Here is a 23,750-nt window from a genome sequence, read left to right as displayed (position 1 = left end):
AAAAATTTATAGAATTTCTGTAACAGAAAAAATGGCATGCTTTCTAAACTTTATCTGCTCGTATATAGTTGGGATATGGTAAAAAAGGGCAAAGTTTTTCGTATAACAACAAAAAATTATTCTTTCCTAACTTAAAACAAAAAGTATCTGAAAACTGAATAGAGAAAAAAAAATAAAATCTAAGAGAAATTTCAACTATGGAAAACTAAAATTCAAACCAAAATTAAAGGTTACAATAACGTACCCGTATTTGTGAATATTTTGGAAGCATTTTTGAAAAAGATAAACTTTTCCACACAAACTTTCGGATCAAAAAAGGATACAAATTTTATGGAAATTGAACTTTTATTTGCAATACAAAAATAGTTGCCGAAAAATTTTTAGCTTTTTTTTTTACACCCATAAATTTAATAAATTTTAAAGTTGTTCAAAGTCAAATAATTTTCAATTTTATTGCAATATAATTGAAAAATGTGTAAAAAACTTATAAACTTGCACACACTTTCGAAGTTCTGGAATTTCGAAAAAAAAAATCATTGCAAAACCTTCATAGTTAGGTCATACAACTTCCATAACTTAAACAAAGTAAAATATATTGCGTAATTTCAGAATTTTAACCCGAAAAATATGCTATTTTTACTAATATTGTTCAAAAAATTGTTTTATTTTCATCTCCCCATATGGATATTCAAAATGTATTTTTGCAATCTGTCTGATTTGCACAGCAAACACATTTTACGTTGAAAATAGAACAAGAGTAGTTTTCTACGGCGAAATGTCAAAATTTATATGGAAGGCACATAATATAAATGGGCCTAACCCAGAATGAAGCAAAATTACCACCGTTAATTTATTGCCATAACGAAAATCGTCAGCCGTTACCGTTCACCGCTTTTTGGTTTTGTTTTTATAATTAAAGACCAACTTTATGTCATCGGATATTTAATCAGCTATTAAGAGCATATCTGCATAAAATTCATTTGGTAGAAGGAAGGGATGCTGAGATCAGGCAATTTTATCTTGACTTCTCATTTATTATTGGCATGCAAAATAGAAGGGTGTGCAGCGAAATAGAATTTCACATAATCCTTATTTTTGTAACCCATTTTTTAATACTCACTCATTTCATAGTATGAAAAATTCATAATACCAATTTTTTTACTGCTTTGAGTTAAAAATTATTTCTCTTTTATGTGTTATCGAAAAATTCAATAATTTTTTAGATTTCTCAATGACAGTAGCACGCATACACTCATAAATAGATAATTTATTTTTTAAATATAATTTTCAATGTCAAGTTCAGATATATGATTGAGAAAAATTTTATGATTTGATAAAAACAAATTTTTTTTATTAACTTAATAATTTTGTTCTTAGAGTAGGAATATGGCAAATTTCAACAAAATTTCAAGTGTAAACAGTGCATATTACTTAATATTTTTAGAATTCCTAAAAATATTTTTAAAGTAAGACATTTTATTTAATTTTTAGTGATATACGTGAAAATACGAATCAGGACCTCATTATTACGAAGGTGTGGCAGCTGCTCCGTTCAGAAATTAATAATCGCTTATAGAGTTTTGGCATTTTAAGAACGACGATTCTTTCGCGCATTTTTAATAAGAAGGTAACCACTAATTGCATTAATTTGCGACTTAACTCGAACATTCAATTTTGACATACGAGTAAGCTACAAAATAACTATTTAACTACTTCGCTGTTAAATAATTTTTTTGACATTGTTCAGAGACTTTAATACCAAAGCATCAATTCCAATATTACAGAATACTTTATGTGTACGTCTACGCGACATTGCATATACGCGACGTCATATATACTTCTAATATTATCAAAAAGTATTAAAGTAAATTATTTTCAATGTCAAATTATAAAAATAATCCTATTTATTTCAAAAGAACAAAACTAATTAAAAATTTCATATTAAAATTCTCCTCCACCCTCTTCCTAAAATTACTTAATTTCTTAATTCTTTTTTTTCTTTGAACATTTCCTTTATTATAGAATTCAAGGTTATTTTCATGATGACGTAATCAGAAGGAAAAATTAGTTTTGTAAGTTTGATAAAAAGTTTTTTAAATTTAAATTCTCCCTGTTCTCCCATTCATTGCAGTATTGTTTCCCCATTTCAGTCCTTTCAAACTATTGTTTTTCATCTTTGTGAGACATTTTTCAATGTCAAAGAAATTCTTTTATCTGGATATACGATATTTGTGCGTGTTCATTTTGATTTCAAATAAATCTCGAAATAAGGATAATTTTATATTTAGTCAAAATTAATTTTTTTTTGCTTAACTTCTTGATAAAAGACTACCCACAGTCAGATTTACCCAAAAACAAAAAATAAAAATTTTATTACTCTTAATAAATTTTTTTATAGCTATAATGATTAACTGGGACTTAACGATATTTAGGAAACTTTTGAAGTAGTTTAAAGTTTTTTTTTAATAGGTAATAAAATCATAATAAGTTGAAGTGGGAAAGTGAAAAACTTTTCAAAATGGCTGACTGTGGTATAAAACAAACACAAAAACTTTTAGTGTATGTGATAATTACCTTCTCTTGCATGATAATTTATTCGTTATTTCTAAACGTATATAAAACGGATTATTCATGCCATAATTATGCCATTTTTAACACAATTTCCAAAGGATTTTAAAAAATATATTCAAATATTATTCACTGAGTACTTACAGTCCGGCCGTCTGTCTCTTAATTTGTTTATATAAATTCGTAAAGGAAAACTTTTAAAAAATTTTCTTTTTCCTATATTAAAATTTTTCATTCCTGCATTTCGAATCAGTTAAATAAAATTTGTTATGAGTTGAACACATCAAGGAATACTTAAAATTTTCTTAAAATTAATGGTTTTTCCTACTCCCTAACTTCTGAATTATCAGCACAAAAATTTCTAAAAAATTTAATTTTATTTAATTTTTAATGAAATAGAAAGTCAACAGAAAATATTGACTATTTTTGACCATCTTTCCAATTCAACTGTTACCCTATTTCAAGATTTTTTAAGATTATTTTAATTTTTCTAGCAATTCCCCTAAATGTATGCAATAAAATTCGGTTACAAAAAATAATATTATAATTGAACTATTCATTTTTCAACGCTACAGCTTTACCAGTGTCAGTTTTTACTTAAATTATTGAACTGAAATACACTGTTATGCAGGTTATGGTGTGATTGCCAATAAAAGTCATATAGCAATTTAGATAACGGAGCCAATTAATCGCCTCCTTTGGTTTGAATTTAAACTACAACGAACGAAATCTTTACAACACAGAAGAACAACTGAAAAATTCATCAACTTCATATCTTTGTACATATATACATGGTAACACTATTTAATTATCAATTAAGTATTTAGTTATTATAAATTATTTACTTGATATTAGATAATACGAGTATATATATATATATATGTATATATACATATATAAATTTTTTTCTATAATACAAAACTAAAATTAAAATTAAAAAAAAACAAAATGCTTTGTTATTATTTTTTTTTTTCATTCATGCTTTAAACATGCTTACCTTTAATTTTTAGTGGACTGTCATTGTGCTCGATATGATTATGATTGTTGCCAACTTATCAAGTAAAAAATTATTAATTTTATTTTTTTGTGTTTTTTTATAGCGGCCATCAAATATTCACAGGATTGAATAGGTGCAAAGTTTTTATTTTTTTTTTTTGTTATTTTTTTTACATCATTGAATTGTGTTTGAGCATTCATTCACAGGAAGGAATTTTTTTGATAGATATATGTAGTAAATTTTGTATATATTTATAGCAAGATGTATGTTTGTATGTACATGTATATATTAAGCATAACATGCAATGTAAAAATATTTTCATATGCATTAAAAAAAAACAAAGAAAAAAAAGAGAAAAATAAAATTTTATTAAATTAATTTTATTAAAAAAAAGTTTTATAAATTATATTAAATAAATTAAAAATAATAAAACATATATAAAATCTATATATACAATTATAATTATTTACAAATAAAAAAAAAAGTTTGATTTTTGTACACAAAATTTGAGAAAATTTTTTTATTTTTCGATTTACATCAAAAATTATATAATATCATTCTCTCAACTTTCTTTCAAAAGGAGGACAGACAAATTATTCAGAATTTCAGAGATTCGTTACTCAAATCTTATAAGATTAAATCTTTTCTTAAAAATTTCTATTATCTCTCCTGTGCTTTAAAAATTTAGTACTAGATTATCATTCAATTTTTCTCATTTTCATATGAGAAGCTTCTCTACAACTAATTCAACCTATTACTGCGAGAGTTTAGTAAGAGTGAGAGCACTAAGATTATTGCGTCTCTTAAATTTGAATACAAGATTTTTAATATAATTTATACGTGAATTTTTCTCAATTTAAGTAAAATTATTTTGCATCATTTTCAAATAAATTTTTTCAAAGAAAACTCCCTTAAAACACATAAAATATAAAAAATTATTCGGAAGCCTAGGTATCATTTGCCCGATGTCTAAGCATATCAAAGAATAAAAGTTTTAACATTTCTCGAAAATTACCTATTTGTTAAAAATTCAATGACTCGTTCGAGTAAATCGAATTTGCTCGTTTCCTCACTTACGCATTTGTAATGCGGGCATACGTGAAATAGTAATATCAAGTTTCAAGTCTTTATAACTCTTTCTATTGATGAATATAGCGAAATCGACTTAAAATAAAATTTTTAGCAGGATTTATATACACTCCCTTTCCCCAATATATTGTAGGGAAAAAATTAAATTTATTTAGCAAATAAAGTCTTATAATTTCTTTTCTCCAAAAAAGATTTTTTTTTACATAATAAAAATGAGATCCCCATAAAATTTATTTAATGAACATCCTGACTCTGATATATTAAGATTAAAATTAATTTTGGGTATAGACAATGGGAATTCCATTCCTATATTTATTTTTTTTTAAATCATCGCATTGTTTTAATATAACCGAAAAAAACCCATTAATTTTTATATCAGCATAGCAGTCAATGGAACAACATAAAGAAATCGATTTACTCCCAATACATTGTAAAATATTAGAACAAAAATTACCATTTAATTTGAATATTTTTTTTTTTTTTTGGTTTCAAAGGAATTTTTTACTATGAATGTATAGATTTAGAGCTCATCTGAGTACATCAACAGTATTTTTTGTTCTTCCTCTTTTTTGCTATAATATTTCTTCATTTAAACTTGGCCGATTATTTTATAAACTGATTATAGACCCACAATAAATTACAATGGAATTGTTTTTAAGTTTTTTTTTTCTGTGAAATAGAAACGTGGAAAAGATAAAGCAGGCAATACAAAATAACATAGAATTTTTATAGCAAAAGAATGGTTTTCACCAACTAACATTATTTTTCAACAAATAGAAAAATTGTTGTATATATAAATCCACTCTTTTTTAGCAATTATAAGTCTACAATTCTCAACAAACAAAGACATTTTACATTCCTTTGAAACTCTTAACTATATTGTAAATAATTGCTGACCTTCATTGATTGCAAAATTGCATTGTACACGCAATCAGTTTTATTTTTTTTAAATCATTCTGGTCAAGTTAATTAAAATACATTACCAATACAAAAGAAAGCATCCAGGATTGTAATTGAAATCTTTTTTTCGCTAAGATGGACATGCATTCATTCCCAAATGTAATTGCTATCTATTAAATTTGAATAAAAAAAAGTCATCACTAAAATTACTAAATTCATTCTACACTAATTAGAAAAGTCTATGAATATAGGCTTTCAGACATATTAACAAAATTAAAAGATTACACAAAAAATTAAATATTTCGCTGTATTTAAGCGAATACCGCACACGCTACAAAATTTTCAATGAAATTTTAACGAGTTAAAATAATTGTATACCATAATATGATTTGAACGGAGACATAATTAAAATCAAATATCAATAATTATTCTTTTGCATTATTGAAACCTAAATATTATCAATTAATAATCTGATTATTTGCCCATCATTCCGCGGAAAATTTAATAGCATTGCCAATTAAATTTTTTTTAATCAAACCCCTGAACTTTTACGAGGCAAAATTATAATTAAAAAACTATACTTAAATACTTTAATATCTTTTTTAAAATTCTGCTCATTCTATCGGCATGGGCAAAAAAAAAAAGAAAATGCTTTGATTCAAAAATAAATTAGAAAAATAAACCTTTCATTAATATTATTTTCTTCAACAATTTTTTTCTAAGGAATTGAAAATAATTTTTAACATAAATATTTACATTTTCAATAAACACATAGGTACGGTTTTTTATTCCCATTCCTAATTCTCAACCCTTATTCTCAACCCCTGAGAACGAAAATTTCTAAATCGATAAATTTCTGCTACTGTATATTCAGTTATTCTAACTGTGTTCTGTACCAAAACTTGAATTGGTATTGGAGATAGAAGATTCTATTCCAGATGAAAAATATTCAAAGGAAAAATTAATGATGTTTCAACACTTCTAAAGGAAAATATAAAAAGAAAAAAAAAATTCAGATTTGCCTACATAGTAAAAATAAACAAATTTTCCAATAATTCTAAATAATTTTTCTTTGTATTTTTTCTTTAAAAAAATAAATGAAGAAAATTTCACTGCTTGTTCTTCTACCTTTTTTAATTCAACAGGTTGTTATATACCGAGTTAATTTTTGACTGACGTGCACGTACACTCACAAGTACATATAATGTATAAATATACACACTCACATACACATTAAAGATTCGTCAGATAAAGTAACAATAAATAATTTTTAAATTAAAATTCTAAGAAAAATTATAATTTAAATTATGGTTTTAAAATGAACCACAAAAAAAAAAATATAATGAAATTTATTTTTAAAAAAAAAATTGCAACCACGTTAGTTGCCACGTTTAAAAGCTCGTGCCATCGACTGTAAACAAAAAATGAGAATTTTCTTTTTCTTTAAACAATAACGTGGTTGGCAATTTTACTTTATAATTATGCAAATAATCTTCTTTTCGTGGTGTTATTTTCATTTTTAATTGATTAAAACCAATTTTCAATAAGATGATTCTTAAAAAATATTTTATTTTTTATAAATTTAATTGAACACACGCAAATGCTGCAAAGTTTAATCAAAACAGTATTAATTTTTATTCAATAGCAGAACGAAATTATTAAGGATGTGTCAACAAAAAAATGAATTAAATTTAGTGAAGAAACAGGTTTTTACTTTAACTGAAGTTGTTCCGTCCTCTTAATTGCACGAGCTCATCTGTAAATGAACCAATTGAATACAACACTACATAAGCTGACTAAATTTCCTTGCAATTACTGCTATTGTTTCCTTAGAACAATATAGGTGAGTACTTTTTCTTTATTACTATATTCAATCTAGTACAGCGGTTTACTCACTTCAAAAAAATAATAATTCATTGAAATATATTTGTCCTCAAATACAAGCAAGAAATTCTGAATAGGTTTCCAAAAATTATTTTTTAAAAGACAATCTAAGTGAAATTGTCAATTATTCTCATTTGAAAATTAAATTTGAGACCAAGAAAACCATCACTTTTTTGAAAGAAATTTGATTGCATCTGCTAAAAATATGTAAATTTCGTGATTTTCAAACAACAAAAATAGAAAAATATTATGAGAAATAAAAAAAAAATAAATTTGTCATGTAATCGTAATGTTTAAAAATTTCTAAAATTCGAAATAGTTTCCCCCAAAACTTAGAAATCATCCGATTTTTTATTACATTTCATTTATATAAAATAAATCCGATTTTTTCGTGAGATATGGGATTTTCTAAGCATTTAATTTTCATTTTGAAATTTGTATTCAGATTATTTTCAAATAACATTTTTGATGAAAATGTTTAACACTTCCATTATTCCGAGTAACTCTCTGAAATGAACAATAAGCCATACTGCACCACACTGCAACATGTTTTATCTTTAACTAAATCTATGTATTGAAATTTATTTCTTATAATAAAAACCCTTCTTTCATTAATATTTAATAAAATATTTTCTTTTTATGTTAATTTTGTCAATTAAATCCAAAAAAATACTCAATATTTTTGCTCTTGCAAAAGATGACAAAAAAGCAATTTTTTTCTTAATAAATTTAATAATATAAAAGCAATAATTTTCCATTTTCAAGTAGTTTAAATGCATTAAAAACCAATGTCAAGTATTATTTTGTTTTGGAAAAATAATATAAAGAATAAATTCGTAGGAATGTACATTTGAGAAGAGCAGATCAATATTGAATAGAGAAATCCTTGAAATTTATAAATGAAGACATAAAATAAAAATTCAACAGACTCCGTATTTTTTTCATTTAAAAATAAATTTTTTTGTTGAATTTACGAAAATTTTTAAAAATCTCACTAAATTTTTTTTTGATTCAGTCTAAAATTTTAAAAAATTTAAAAATATTTTAGGTAATAAAAAATTTAAAGAAATAATTTCATTGCTCATCATTCAAATTAAATCAGCATTCTGTAAACCAGAATTAATTTCTTCACTCTTCTTTGTAAAATTTTATATAGGTAAATGTCAATGTCAATAAAATTTTTTTAGCCAAAATAATTAAAGGTAGTTAACACGTGTGGTCAAAAACCGTACAAATGAACTAATCAGACGAAAACAGAAGCCATTGAAATCTTAAAGGAACAATAAAGAGTGTTGAAATAAAAAAAAAATTAAATACAAATGGACGGGACAAAAAAATTTTCTTTCAATATCCATAAGTTGTACGGTAACAAAAAGTCCAATCAAATGTTTAATTTTTGGTATAAGTTATTCGCGTTGGATTTGATCTAAAAATTCATTAGAAAAATAATTTTTTTTTATTTCAAAAGAACAACAAAATAAAAATAAATTTTTTTTTTTCGAATTTTATTGTTATTGAACAAAATATGCCAAATGTTGTCCTTTTTCTCTACTCTCCACATTTTTTAGATTGACAATAAAAAATATAAAAATATTTATTTATTATTTGCACCTGTTCCGACTTACAGGAAAATATTTTGTTTATTTTTATGTTTCTTTTCGATAAAAAAATTATTAATAAAAATTATTTATGAAAAAGAAAAAATTTTTCCAAAATTTTTTAATATTGTCATTTATTACTTATTTTATGATATTTATGCAATTTGTACATTAAATGAATAATTTAATTGAAATTTTTTCTTAATAATCTAGGAAAAATTTCTTTTATGCATATAAATTAAGAATCTATTGTGAATTGAAAAAAAAAGAATGTGTAATACGAGTGTCAGTCATATGATAAAAGTGATGTTTTTCAAATATCGATACATCGAAATTTTGAAAAATGTGAAATCGATTCATTAAATTTTTAAATATTCGGCTAAAATAAAAAAATTGTGACTTCCTTGAGGATTCAATTGCCTTAATTAAAAAAATATAATTACAGACAATTATCGCTTTGACAATTAAAATTGCTGTTAGAAGTTACGCCATCTATTATCTTAGCATTTTTTATATTAAATTCTAATATAAAACATGTCTATGACATGTCATGTCAAACGATAATTTAACAAACTTTTAAAGTGCTTTGGAAATTCCAATTTGGACAATAAATACAATAACAACAACACAATAATATTAATCCATATAACAATATTAAAAATAATAAAATAAAAAAATTAAAATCTTACCTTGAGAAACATTTCGACTCAACGAATCCATACTGCCATGCATATTTTGTGCATTCTTTTCAACAGAAATCAAATCAGCTGAGCTTTCATTCGGTTGTAGTGTTCTTGGAATATCTTGTAAATTTTTTGGTGCATTACTTTCTTCTCCTAATACTTGTGAATAATCTAAACCTTTTTCAACACGTAAAATTGCTACCGACAAATACATATCTAAAGCCTAAAAATGAATTAAATGCAAACAAAAAGAATTAAAAATTAATTTTGAAAATCACAAAAATAGATTATACACTTAAACAGTTCAATTAAATCATTCATACTAACCTTATGCATAACATTAAAATACTGACTCAATTCCTTTTTATCACATGTTTGCCAATCATTTTTAAAGCCCATTAAAAGAATATTCGGTTTTAATTTTCCAATACCAGATGCCTTGAATTAAAATCAAAATATTCAATTACACGATAAATTTTAAATATGTTTCTTAACTTACTTGCATTAAAGCTCTTGCACCAGTTTCAAAATCTTCACCATCAACAAGTGAATAAAAACCTTTGACACGATGTTTACGGAACCAACCGGTTGAACGATTATTTAAATAATTTCTAAAACGTTGTGAACTGGTTCCTTTTAAAACATGACCACAAACTAATAATGAAATATTTTTTGTTAATAAATATGCAAAATCCACTAGAATGGGTCTTGTATTCGGAAGTCCAGATAAAACTAAAATCTAAAATACAAAAAAAAAAATTAATTGAAAAAATATTTTTAATTTTCAGTAAGCAACTTACTTGTGGCCTATAATTTTTAACATGATCTTCAACATTATTCAAATTTTGTACAGATAATAAAGCATTTTTATAAGTTTGTGCTTGCGTTGTAGAACCCCAATTTACCTCTAAAAATTAGAAAAATTTTAATTATTGAAAGTTAAAAGAAAATTTTATATGAAATGACAAGAAAATTTACCAGGTTTTCGGTATGAAACAATTAAGTACAATGCAAGTACACAAGCGAATGTGATTAAAGCTGTACTCCATGATATTAAAAACATAACAGCAACACATAAAATGGCTCCAATTAAACTTAACCACATATTATAATACTGTAGGTAGACAAAAAAAAAAAATGTATTACAAATTTTATAAAAAATATTTACAAAAAATTACAAAATATTTACAAAGGATCTTTATTATTTTTTAACTCTTTTTCCACAATTCTAATGAAAAAAAAAATCATCAAAAGAATTGAGTTTAACATAATTAAATAGAATTTTTTCTTTTAATCCTACACACTTCATATTTTTATAACAAATTAATAATATATCTAGAAAACTCAAATAATATTTCTGAAAATTGAGGTTTTCCTATTATAAAAATTTTACCTTGAAAGTAGGACGCCAACCTACTGGTTTTGCTAAACTTGCATGGAATGTACTGAAATTAATTAACATGTAGGCAGCCAAAAAGAAATTCGATATCAAAGGTGCAATCGCATTCAACTCTCCAATTAAGATGAAACTACAAATTGAAATAAAAAAAAAATGTCCTATTAAAAATTCATTCATTCAAAAGTTTTGAGAAAATTTATTAAAAATTTTATTTAAACAAAGAACTTGTGGTTCCAATAAAACAATATCAAAAAAAAAGAAAATAAAAAATTTATTTACGCTATTGCAATAAAGAATGTTAGAATATATCCTCGAACTGGTTCATTATTTTTACCATATCCTTTTGCGAACCAAATTATTTTTGGATAAAGTTCATCCTTGCATAAAGCCTAAAAGACAAAAAAATATTTCAGTAAGGCGTTGCATAATTTTTCTTTCTTTTCAGTTTATTAAAAATTAATTTTTTAAATTAAATTTATAAGATTTCTCAAGCATGTGCTCACAAATATTCCCCATAATTTGTCCACATGAAAAATTTATAACCCTTATACTTCGACTATAATATTCTTACCTGAAAAACTTTTGGTGCTGATACCAAACTTGCTAAGGCAGATGATAAAGTAGCAGCAAAACATCCAGCATATATGATTGGCCCAAATCCAGAAACTAATTCTATAACTTGAAATGAATTTTGTGTACCATATTCACAAGTCATATTGTAACCTAATAAAAACATACAACATATTTAATAAATTTTGACACAAAATAAAATAGGTCATATTGCATTATAGTAAAATACTTACAATCTAAGAATGCCCATGAATCATTCATAATATCTGTTAGATTTCCGGTAGCATCACGTGCAACTGTACCACCAACCATAAATACCATAGCAATATATGTTGCAGATGTTACTAAAATAGCAAGTAATGTTCCTTTTGGTATTGATTTTTGTGGATCCTTTAAAAATTTTGAAATTTAATAAAATTAAAATTATAAAGAAATATTGAAAAATCTATATAATCATACTTTTAAATCACCAGAAATATTAGCTCCAGCTAAAATACCAGTTGCTGCTGGGAAAAATATTGCAAATACTGAGAAAAAATCATTTGATCCACGATAATCACTATATAAATTTTCAGCGAATAATGTCCCTATGTAAATTTAACAAAAACAAAATGGAAAAAGATTATTGGAAATAACAAAGGGGTTGAGTTTTCGGCTTACCATTATATCCCAGAAATCCTTTAGCAAATTCCAATTCACTTTTTGGACCAATTATAGAACCAATCACAAAATCTCCAATAGCAAATAAAAGAATGATGAGAAGTACTATTTGAGCCTTTAGGGGAAAAAAAATTATTTTTTAAATTCTGTTTTAATATAAAAATAATAATACTGCTATAAAAAGACATAAAATTTTTCATATTAACAATTTCAAGGCAAATTACCGACGGAATGACCTTTCTCTACCCCTCTTTCTATTATACTCTTAAAACAAATTAAGTATATAAAATTGTAATAAATCTTAATCGAGAGGAAAATAATTTCTCTTTTTATTTTGTTTCTTGTAAAATTTAGAATTTTTAACATGCCAAAGGAAATATTTTTTTTTCCTACTTTTATTGTACACATTTACATATGAATGTATGTGCCCAAAAAAATTCTGTTCATAGGTTTTTGTTTTCAAAACTGCGCCATCTATTAAGGCCACATTTCTGAGAATTAATTAGTAAATTTCATTTTAATTATAAATTGCGTTAATGTAAGAAATTTGATATTGAATTTTTATTACGAGTATACAGAAATTTCAGAAGAAAAATAACCTGCGGAATGGTAAAAAAACAACAAGAAAACTCGTTAGAATAATCAAAAGAGCATTTTCAATTTGAGATATTTTTAATTTATTCAAATACATACTTAGATAAATGAGCAATACCAAAAATCTTACATATCAAGATAATGACGTCTTTTTGATTACTCATTCAAAATATTTCGAATCACATATGTCAAAAAGCATTTGTTTTCTCTAAACGCAATTGTTTGTTTACAATAGAATATAAAATGACATATTTTAAACGTCAAAACTGTTATTGTGTGACAGGTTTAAAGTTAAATGTACCATTTTTAATTTAAGTAAAATTAAAATAAATTAATAAGGTGGAGAAAGCGGGAGGCTCCTAATTCCACTAACTCGAGAACATGGCGTAAAACGAAACAGAATGGAGAAATTCAAAAATAGAGCGGAGTGCAAGAGTAGTGCTATGCATACTACTCCTATCGTATCTACAAAATGGCATGCAATAGAAGAATAAATATTAAGTGCAAGAGTTACGGAAAAAAATTCCAAGAGAATAAAACAAGAATTAGTGAAATTTCATTATGAAACTGAATGACACGGTCTGACCATAAGTAATACAGAAGTATGTGATTAGACTTAGTATATCTCCGTAAAGAATCTCACCAATTTATACTACCTTTTTGTTTAAACAATTTATTTGTATAACATTCATGAAAAAACAAGAAGAAAATAAGAATTTATCATGTAACATCCCTTTTTACTAGGCAATATGTTTTTTACAATTTATGTGTGTGCCATTGAAGAAAGTAATATATCACACACATCATTTGTACGTACAATACAAATTGTGTATACATAAATATTATTTATTCATAATTTGAGATATGTATTCCAAGAAGTGCTTGGTTTCCTTCACATTTTCATACGAGAGCATATAAAAATTATTAATTATGAAAATGTTGAGAAAGGATAAGAAAAATTAATTTTTTATTCTCTTCTAAAATAAAGTATCTCAAAAAATGTGTAGAGAGTGAGAATCTAATATTTTTAACTTAATTAAAAAATATAAAAGATTGTTGGAAGAAAATATAATTTATGTATTTTATAAACAAATATTTTGCCTACTTTTAGGTTCAAATTCTAAGAAGTTGTTATGTTGTGTTCAATGTCACAATATAAACAGCTCATTTTTCATAATGTTCAACATTTTAGAGGGTCAAATATCTACACCTTAAGGAGAGTAATAGGTTTCATTTCTGGAAATTAGGTTTCATTCGATTTAATTTTATCTTTAAAAATAAACAAATTATTAAGCAATATAATGCTTTTCATATACTAAATTATATTTTCATATCATCATTATAAAAATTAATTTACCTTTGCTTCCCATTCCATTCCAACTACCACAATTACCAGAAGTATAAATATTGTTATACTTCCAATTATTCGTACATCATTAATATCATTACCAGTTATTGTAGCACCAAATGATTTTATTAAATCTATCATTGATTCACAGAATCCAACCACGTACATAGCACAAGCTACTGCATTTGCTAATGAAAATATCAAACCAATTGAGCCACCAAATTCAGGACCCAATGAGCGTGATATCATATAATATGTTCCACCTATAAATAAAAGAAAAATGAACAAATAATTCATTTTTAAATTCTTATTAAAAAATTTAAATTACATACCGCCTTTTATAACACCATTCGTACTAATTGCTGACATTGATAATGCTGTTATTGAAGTAACAACTGTTGTTGTTACAATTAATAATGTTCCTTGTAGCATACCAGCTTGTCCAACAACCCAACTTAATCGTAAAAATAACATAACACCCCATATATTTAAAAGGCATCTTATTAATACGCCTTTAATCCAACCAAATTTTAAGATACCTTGCATTGCTGCCTCAGCATCTTCATTACGACTTAAACTGTGTGTCATCTATGTATATAAGAGAAAACAGTATACAATCAAATCGAAAAGAAAAAATAAAATTCTTTTAAAGTAGAAAATAATATACACAATACACACCTTCACGTTAAAATTTTTACGGGTAAAAAAATATAAGGAAGACCTTATTTAAGAGCAAAATAAAAAACAAAAAAAGAAAAGGAAACAACTTTATCGACAAGGAAAATCTCAGTCGAAATTCAAATTTTTTTTCTGATTTCCACTCTCACTTCAATTTCTTCCTTTCTCTTTTTTTTTCATTTCTTTTCCTTCCTTCCTTTAATGTTCTTAGGAAAGTTTAAAATTAGGTTTTCTTAAATAAACTTACCACTTCATTGAATCCGATGAATAAAATGAGGGCAACATAATTTTTATAATAAGAAAAAAAGAAAAATATTAACTTTAATGAAATTCAAAAGATGGCAGCGAAATGCGACACAAAACAAATTTTTTAGAACTTTTAACGCGAGTTCAATTGAGAAACAAAGGAAAATTTAATGTTTTCTTTCTGTTTCTATATACAAGAGTATTGTGGACTTTTGGAAACTTTAATTCAATGTCATCAAAAGGTCTCTTTATTTTTTGTAAGAAATTTAAAAGTAATTTTAACATAATTTTAAGTTTTTCTTTTCACAAATCGATTAAATAATTTAAGAATTTTATAAAAAGTTTTCCCTACTGACAACAATGACTTTTTTGGAATTTAAGAAAAAGGTAAAGTTCTTTAAGATTAACACTAATTAAATTCTGAAAAAGGAAATGAGATGCTACGAAACCGATTTTTTTACCGGATGGAAGTAATCAAATTAGACAAAATTTTTGATAATTCATTGAGAATAAATCATTAATTGAGTCAATGAGAGCAAATTTTAGCTTCATTTAATCAGAGCGACACTGAACTTAATTATAATGGGACATAAAAAATAATTTATAATATTTGCAATCTGTATTAGAATATTTTCCGAACATTTTCAAGTCACGTCAATTTCAAATTAAAATTGACAACCGACACGTTGTGCAGAGAACGCTGAGAACAAAATGGGTCCTTTTCATGTCAACTGCGGATTTTTTTACCGGGTACCCCATAATAATTCTTTAAACACATATGACAAATCCCTTTACGCTAAGCATCCCTTACTCTTTGAAGGTACACCGTAGAAAGACAATATCTACTGAGAAGTTCAATTGAGTGAGGACAGTTTTCGTTCTACTAACTTTTTTAAACTACAATGTGAATGAGTTTTTTCCATTTGTCGCGTAAAATTAATTAGATATTTAAAATTTCGATTATATTTCGATTATAATTTCGATTTACTTGTTAATTTCTCTAATTAACAGTTAATAATGCATAAATGATTTCATATATAACTAAAGTGCAGTGCCATATAACAGTCACACAATAAATTTGAATTAATTTTATGTTCTTGTTTAAACAATTTTAGCTTAACCTCAACATTTCGCCGCAATTAATTTAGGATCATTATTATTTATGTTCAATATTGTTAATAGTGAATGCATCCTCCAGAACGAATGCACATTTTAAACTTCATACACATACACGTATACATATTTCATTCCACATATACATATGCATACTAACTATGCATACTGAGCAAATGACAATTAATAAATATTAAATTTTTATAAAAAAATAAATTTGCAATAAATTTTAAAATGTTCTTTTACACATTTTTATGGCATCATTACTTTTTTTTTTTTACAATTACATAAATATTGTGGATACAAACACATCAATAAACAATTTAATTATTGATTTATGGAAGGGAAAAAAATAAATTGTTTAATGAATAAATTGATTTTGATTCAAAGATAAAATTTTGTCATAGCCCTTTCCCCCCACATACACTCTTAATATTTTTAAAGAAAATTATTTATTCGTGATTGATGAAAGAATTTCTGAACTCAATTAAAAACTAGAAAAAATAGAGTTGACCGTGTCAACTCTGTGATACTCTTACGAATTTATTATCCTATGTGCGAGTAAATATACCATAGCTGACTATGGAACAGACTATGACTTTAAGTTGCCGTATTACCGTGTTAATTTATGCAAAATTTCAATATTTTCGAAGATATGGCCAAACAACTTTTGAAGTTGTATGGCAGCTACCCGAACCTGTACCCCGATCATATCCAATTTAAATAGGGTTCTGGCAACTACTATAATAAATCATTATAAAAATTTGGTGAAAATAGCTCAATTAGTTTTTGAGTTATCATTGGGACGCACGTCAAAAAAGCTGATCAAAAGCTTATACTTAAGTTTAAATGTATCTCAGACCATTATTTCTTAGCGTTCCAAACGGTAAGGCAAATTTAGTACACCCTTCGAACATACGTTCGTACGGGTATAACAACAACAAATTGCATAAAATGTTTGATTTATAACATTTCCAAGATGATCATACATATGTAAAAAAGGAAAAAGAAATGACGCCAATGTAATAATTGAATTTCGAATAAAGGAAAACTTTATAATAAATTGAAATTTTTATCAATTTTTCACTTTATAAATCACGTACAAAAAATTTATCGTTTTTAAAATACAAACAAAGTTGTTTTTTCTTTATCTTTTATCGGGAGTGTAAAATCGTTTCGATTTCGAAAAAGGGGAAATACTTAATAAAGTTAAAAAATTATTGAAGTAAGAAAAGTTAACAACACGAAAAAATTTTAAATTTTATTAAAATTATTAGAGTGAGTAAAAAGTTTTATATTGCATGCTCTTACTCGGTGATGTTCTCATTTTGACAACATCACCGAAATCGATTTACGTTCTCATTCATCCACTCGTTGCCTATATTTTAGTGTATATTTTTGTTTACAAGCTAAGTGATGAATAAGAAAAATGGAAATATTCAGATGCTTATATCATTTAGGAGAAATGCAAAATAAGAAATTACTTAATTTCGAAAATTTTTAATGATGATTGAGCAAAGATGATTAATGGAGTGCGATTTCAGTCCACGATTTGTTATTTTTATAAAAAATCAAAAACACGGCCATCAAACTTACAGAAAACAGTGATCAAAACTATACAAGATGTCATTCAGTTACATACTGCGATATCTAGCGGAGAAAAGATTATGCAGAATGTGGTTGAATAATTCTAAGTGCTAATAAACGATTCAATTTTGTATTGTTGACTCTAAAGTCTCATAATACACTACAAGTGTTATTATTCGTCATTCTAATTTAATTACAAATTTAAAATCTTGTTCTATTTTGGTATATGTATGCATTTTCTCATATACTCTACAGTTTTATATTCATAATATTTTCTTTTCTATTAAATTTTTATATTTTCCTACACTTGGTGTATTATAAAAGTCATTTGAGCATCAATTTGACAGTCTTGTTGTAATTAAAACTGTAAAGAAATAAAAAAAAGTTAACCTTTTGACTCCTAAATTAAATTGAAAAAATATTTTTAAAATTTAGTTTTATTAGTTTTCCTTTCTTATAAAGATCGTTAGTGTCGTTTTGTTTTAATTTTTATTTTGATTATTTGGTGTAAATTATATTGTATGGTATAATAGATTTCTGAATCCATTAAAGAAGTAATTTCAAAAAACAAAAATGGGCATAAAATGTAATGTGCTGTGTATGTTCAGTTCATCAACATTAATTCAACTCTCTGAACATCTGAGGTGCGGCATAAAAATTGAAAAACTAAGAAAGAAATACACTTATGTTAATTCAATTTGACGCAGTAAATATAATTTGTAAAATCCACTCAACAACAGATGGAGCACACACTCTATTATAGATAGAAAGAAGTTATCTATTCTTGTGTGGAGAGGTGTAATTGTGAACCCTAAAATGAACGCTCACATTAAGTCATAAATAATTTTCACATTTTACAAATAGTAACCTTAAAGTTATTCAAACCAACACTACATGTTTTCTTTTTAAATTTTTTAATTAAATTAAAAATGAAAAACTCTTCCGAAAAGTCAATAATAAGAATGATTTTTTATAATATTTCAAAAGGTCAATTATATTAAATGGGGCTTCTGTATGTTATTGGAACACAAAAATTTATGAATCATACCAACTAATTTTTTACAATTCAATTAAAAACACTATTGAATTTGACATAATGTACATAGGGTTTCAATTATTACAACCAGCTAAAACAATTCAAAACCAGTATGAAATTATGTATGTATGTATGTAGAATATATTTTGTATAATGTTGATTTAATCATGAAATTCCATTGCTTATTAAAGTTTGTAAATTAAATTTTTTCTCTTTATAAGCTCATTTTTATCAATTAATTTAATTAAAATGAAAAAAAAATTCAAATTATGGTTTTTCTTTAAAGATTTTAAATTGATGTAAATGAAAAATATTGATGTATGCATTTTAGAAATTAGATTAGTTTGTATTAATATATTCATACATATTTACACATGTATGCCGAACATGTATGAGTTCGTAGTTTAACTCCATATTCCTTTAAGCAAAAATTGGAAAATTAAATTTTAATAAAATTTATATGCTTTAACTTTCAATGCACGCACACATACACACATAAATCATTAATAATTTCATCAATAATTCAACAATTGACACGAACTAATAATTAAGAATGTAAATAAAAGCATAAGTGAATAAACGGTTAACTGAATAATAAGTTAATAATTAATTTATACTGTTCGACCGCATTTCATACAATAAGGGAGGTTATGTAATGACACCAAATTTCGCATGTCGAGTTTGCGGTGGAAATGCACTTCTCCATGGTAGGAAAGCCTATCTATCTATATGCCTATTTGTTGGTGCGTCGATCTGTCTGTCAATTTGTCTGTAAAGATCTGAATCTCAATTTTAGCTGAATTGATTTTAGCGTTCTTAAAATTTCAAAGAAATGTTTAAAGTTTATTTTCATAATCTTGTGTAAAAATTTTGGTAAACAAGAAGATGTCTTGCTATCGGTTATATGCTGGACTCATATGAATTTTTTGAATGTGTAATTGAAAATTATGTTAAAATTAATAATAGTGTAAAATTAACAAAACATTTTTTAGATAAAATATAAACAATTTTAAGGGTGTTAGGAATAATTGCCTCAAGTAGAATTGAATTTTTCCAATTTTCAGCGAATTTATTAGAAAATTTTTTTGAATTTTATAATTTATTCATAAAATTATATTGTTCTTATCTTCCTAGAAAAATGGAGTTAATATTGAAAATGGAGTAGAATCACTGACTTTAAAAAATTCAACTCGCATTATTCCATATTTATTAACCGATTATTTCCTTAAAATGAATAAAATTTGAGCTAAAATATTTATATTGTAAAAGTTTTTGGGATTAACACCTTGTGTTATGCATTTATTTTGTATTTCTGCCTATAAATTTCGAATTTTCCAATAAAATTATCTAATTTTCTAAAAATAACTTTTAAAAAAATCTATAATATGTACACACTATATAAACAGTGAACAATAATATTATTGTTATTATTTTTCAAAACAACGACACATTTTTTTAGCCTATAAAATTCCAAATTTATTTAATTATAAATTTGACCTATAGAGTAATAAAACGCTATTGAATTAAATGCATCTTATATAATTGCGATATTCATTAATCGCCATTGATTTTATATTGAAATCAATATTTAAGGCAAGTGTAGCGCGTTCGTTAAATACGTGAAAATAATTTTAAAATTAAAAAAAAAATTTTTTTTTTGAGAATAAAAAAATATATAATATTATGTAAATAAGCGTTGTATATTTGTAATCTACTTGTATATTTGTATATGTATGTATTTGTAAAGCATCAATGCATGATGTAAAACGCCGTGTAATTTTTTATTATTAGTCAATCTGTGTGTGCTTTTTTTCGCATGAATTACGCACCGATTATAAAATATAGAATTGTGCACATATCTATATACATTTATATTACCTATACAAATTTATTGGAATTTCGCGCACAAAAAAAATTCATATTTTTTTATATTTTTTTTTTTATTATGCCTTGCACGTGATAGCTCCACTGTTGTTTTCTTAAAAAATGAAAAGGAAAATGAAATATTTTTGGTAGATCTATATACATACATTAAGGTAGCTGAATTGTTTTAGCTCTACGCAAAATATGGACAATAAATTTATTAAAAATATTAAAGTGAATTTTCGGAGAAGATGTCCTTTTCTTTTGTTTTATATTGATAAAATATTCTTGGTAAACAAAAATATTATAATTTAAAGGTTAAAGTAATAAGCAAATTTCTTTAAAGGATGTGAGAAAAATCTGTACACAATTTCATAAAAATAAATTTCTGAATTTTTCAAGTATTTCGAAAATTTAATATAAAAGTTAAATTCAATTTTATGTTACGTTCAGATGACTAAATTAGAATTCCATTTGAAATGAATACTTTTATTAATTTTTTTTTCAATATTTTCAAAAAAATTGCCCGTACTGTCTATGAGTAAAAGGTAATTTTATTATAATTTAAGTGTAACTTATGTTTTCTTATTGATTTGGTACACAAATTATGGTGCAAGTTACACCTACACTATTAAATTTATTAATTTTCACATATTTTTAGAGTTGGTAAAATTTATAGGGAATATTTCTAAACAAGTAACATTAACGTTTAAATTATTAAACTAGAAAATTTTTGGATCTGCTTCATTTATATCTGCATTTTGTTTGATAATAGTGTTGTATATTCTTAATTTTTTATTTCTGGATAAATGTGAAGGTATCCAGATAGCTCATAATCTGTCAAATACCGCTAAACTTTTATGTCTTCTTTCCCCCCTCCAGTTCTCAATATTATAGTGGAAAGGGTTTACCGAGTTTATTTGCAATGATTTGTTTTTTGTCTTGTTTATTTTCAAACCGATTTCTGCCACTCTTGCGTGCAGTTCATTTATCTTTGCTTGCATGTCCGAATGCGTGAAGGTTGGCAGAGCGATGTTATCTGTGTATTTCAAATCCTACAAACGGCTTAGAGTTAGTCACCTAAACGGAGAAAGTTGGAGCCCTCTTATATCAAATTGTTTTGTGCGTACCAATGCTCATTACCGTGTTATAGACAGTCATCGGAGGCTGTGCTTCAGTTTCTTGAATCATTTTAGTTTCACTATGTAGGTGACTTGCCTAATGTAGCTATCTACATACATTGATATGTTGGTCGTCCTGTAAAGGAACGAGTTCGAATTTTTTTTGACAAGATCTTGTTGCGAATGTTCAGCCCTTTTAGCCTTATTCTTACAGTCAGGTTGGATGTTCAATTGAACACGTACCCTTCTAACTAAGTAACTGTACCCTACTCTGAAAGTATCTACCACTAAATATTTTTTTTTAATTTTTAATTTACTATTTTTTGTTTTGTTTTTTCAATGAAAAATTAATGGCACGTGACACATGTATGCATTTTAAATGGAATTCTCAACAGATTTTTTAATAAACTTGAAATATTGTCATTTCTGCCAATTCCCATCCAATATTAATTTCAAAAAAAAAAATCATAAAATTGATGTGAAAAAATTTTATTATCACACGCACCTTTACAAATTTCACCTTGTTCCAATTTAAAATGTTGAATGAAGTACCTCGTTGATGGTTTATTAAATTAAATAATTTAATATTAAAATTCATATCAAATAATTAAATCACAAAACCAAGTGTTTAACACTAACCTTAAAATAAAAGTGACATTTGGCACGTAAACTTACATCTTGCCAAAAATATTAATATTTCAGTTAAATGCATTCAAACGAGTATCGAATTTAATAATAATTGATGTCATCCAGTAAATATTATTGAAAATATTGAAAAGTAAGTCAAAAGAGGATAAAGAACAATAAACGTACGAGACACATTCATACATAAATACTTAAAAATTGCATACTTTTATGATTAAATTTTCTTACTTTATTTGTTAAAGTTGCATTATGTAATTCATCTAAAGTTGGACGGTATGCAGCTTGAATTGACATTATATTACGATAATTATCAAGTCTGGGTAGAGCTTCTCTTGTGAAATGCCTGTTACAAAATAGAAATTATAAAATTAAATATTTATTGTATTATTTAATTTTTTTTTTAAATATTTGTATTGTGTTGACAATCAAAACCACTAGAAATTTTATGAACTACAATTATAATATTTTGAAGGAACATCATTTTTGAACATGAATATTAAATCTAAATGAAAATCTATATAGACTTCAAAATGGTAACATATTTTTACTCTTATAAACATGTGCAAATGAAAAGATTGAAGATTTTTTAATTAAATTTATAAAAAATATTGTATTTGCCAAATTTATATTTTAAAAAATAGAAGAAACTTCAAAACATATTTCATTTTGTTACAGTCAACATAACATTCGTGAATAACGTTTTAACAGAATGACGTTTGAATATTTACGTATGATAATTAGATCATATTTATGCCTTATTTACGGTAAAGTACGTTAATTACCTAAGTGTAAAATAACAAAATAAATTTATTGTAAACGTAAAAAATTAAGAAATTTGTGCTTTAGCTCTATATATTGAATAAAGGAATAACTAATAATTTTATATTCATTAAATTAGCAGAGTATGTTAAGTAAAAACTTTTTTTGACAGAGCATATACGCGTGAACTGAAATTTAGAAGTATTGCTGGATAGAACTGGTATTTAAAATTATTACGTCATCGGAGAGAAATTTATTCGGTGTGAAAAAAGAGATTTACTCCGGTTTACATTAATTCACATAAAGTGTATCCCTAATAACTATCATTATTTATTCGGCAGACCTTGTAATTTTTCAGATCATGGTTTAGGCAATGGGGCCCAAAACCGCACTGTCACCTCCTAGTGGTGGG

At 25.3% G+C, this 23,750-nt stretch overlaps 1 protein-coding gene across 2 annotated transcripts in view; it reads right to left on the bottom strand.

Moving 5' to 3' along the window:
- LOC129614015 (bumetanide-sensitive sodium-(potassium)-chloride cotransporter) overlaps positions 1 to 23,750 on the bottom strand; it is a 98,908-nt gene that overhangs the window by 15,322 nt on the left and 59,836 nt on the right. Inside the window, exons 4-18 of one of the 2 annotated variants that reach the window (XM_055528384.1) lie at positions 22,808 to 22,922; positions 14,623 to 14,878; positions 14,300 to 14,553; positions 12,349 to 12,463; positions 12,148 to 12,275; positions 11,922 to 12,078; positions 11,690 to 11,841; positions 11,398 to 11,507; positions 11,113 to 11,248; positions 10,698 to 10,833; positions 10,520 to 10,626; positions 10,219 to 10,458; positions 10,047 to 10,157; positions 9,726 to 9,942; positions 3,566 to 3,619 (exon numbers count right to left, since the gene is read on the bottom strand). In XM_055528384.1, coding sequence (XP_055384359.1) covers positions 3,566 to 3,619; positions 9,726 to 9,942; positions 10,047 to 10,157; positions 10,219 to 10,458; positions 10,520 to 10,626; positions 10,698 to 10,833; positions 11,113 to 11,248; positions 11,398 to 11,507; positions 11,690 to 11,841; positions 11,922 to 12,078; positions 12,148 to 12,275; positions 12,349 to 12,463; positions 14,300 to 14,553; positions 14,623 to 14,878; positions 22,808 to 22,922 — 2,288 coding nt within the window. The remainder of the gene's footprint in view (positions 1 to 3,565; positions 3,620 to 9,725; positions 9,943 to 10,046; positions 10,158 to 10,218; positions 10,459 to 10,519; positions 10,627 to 10,697; positions 10,834 to 11,112; positions 11,249 to 11,397; positions 11,508 to 11,689; positions 11,842 to 11,921; positions 12,079 to 12,147; positions 12,276 to 12,348; positions 12,464 to 14,299; positions 14,554 to 14,622; positions 14,879 to 22,807; positions 22,923 to 23,750) is intronic. The other variant, XM_055528385.1, reaches the window with a different exon arrangement.

The sequence above is a fragment of the Condylostylus longicornis genome, unplaced genomic scaffold (genome assembly GCF_029603195.1).
Source record: "Condylostylus longicornis isolate FDR11 unplaced genomic scaffold, ASM2960319v2 ptg000098l, whole genome shotgun sequence".
In the NCBI taxonomy this organism is placed as follows: domain Eukaryota; kingdom Metazoa; phylum Arthropoda; class Insecta; order Diptera; family Dolichopodidae; genus Condylostylus; species Condylostylus longicornis.
The sequence above is the reverse complement of the archived record's forward strand: the minus strand, read 5'-3'. Positions and strand labels throughout refer to the sequence as shown.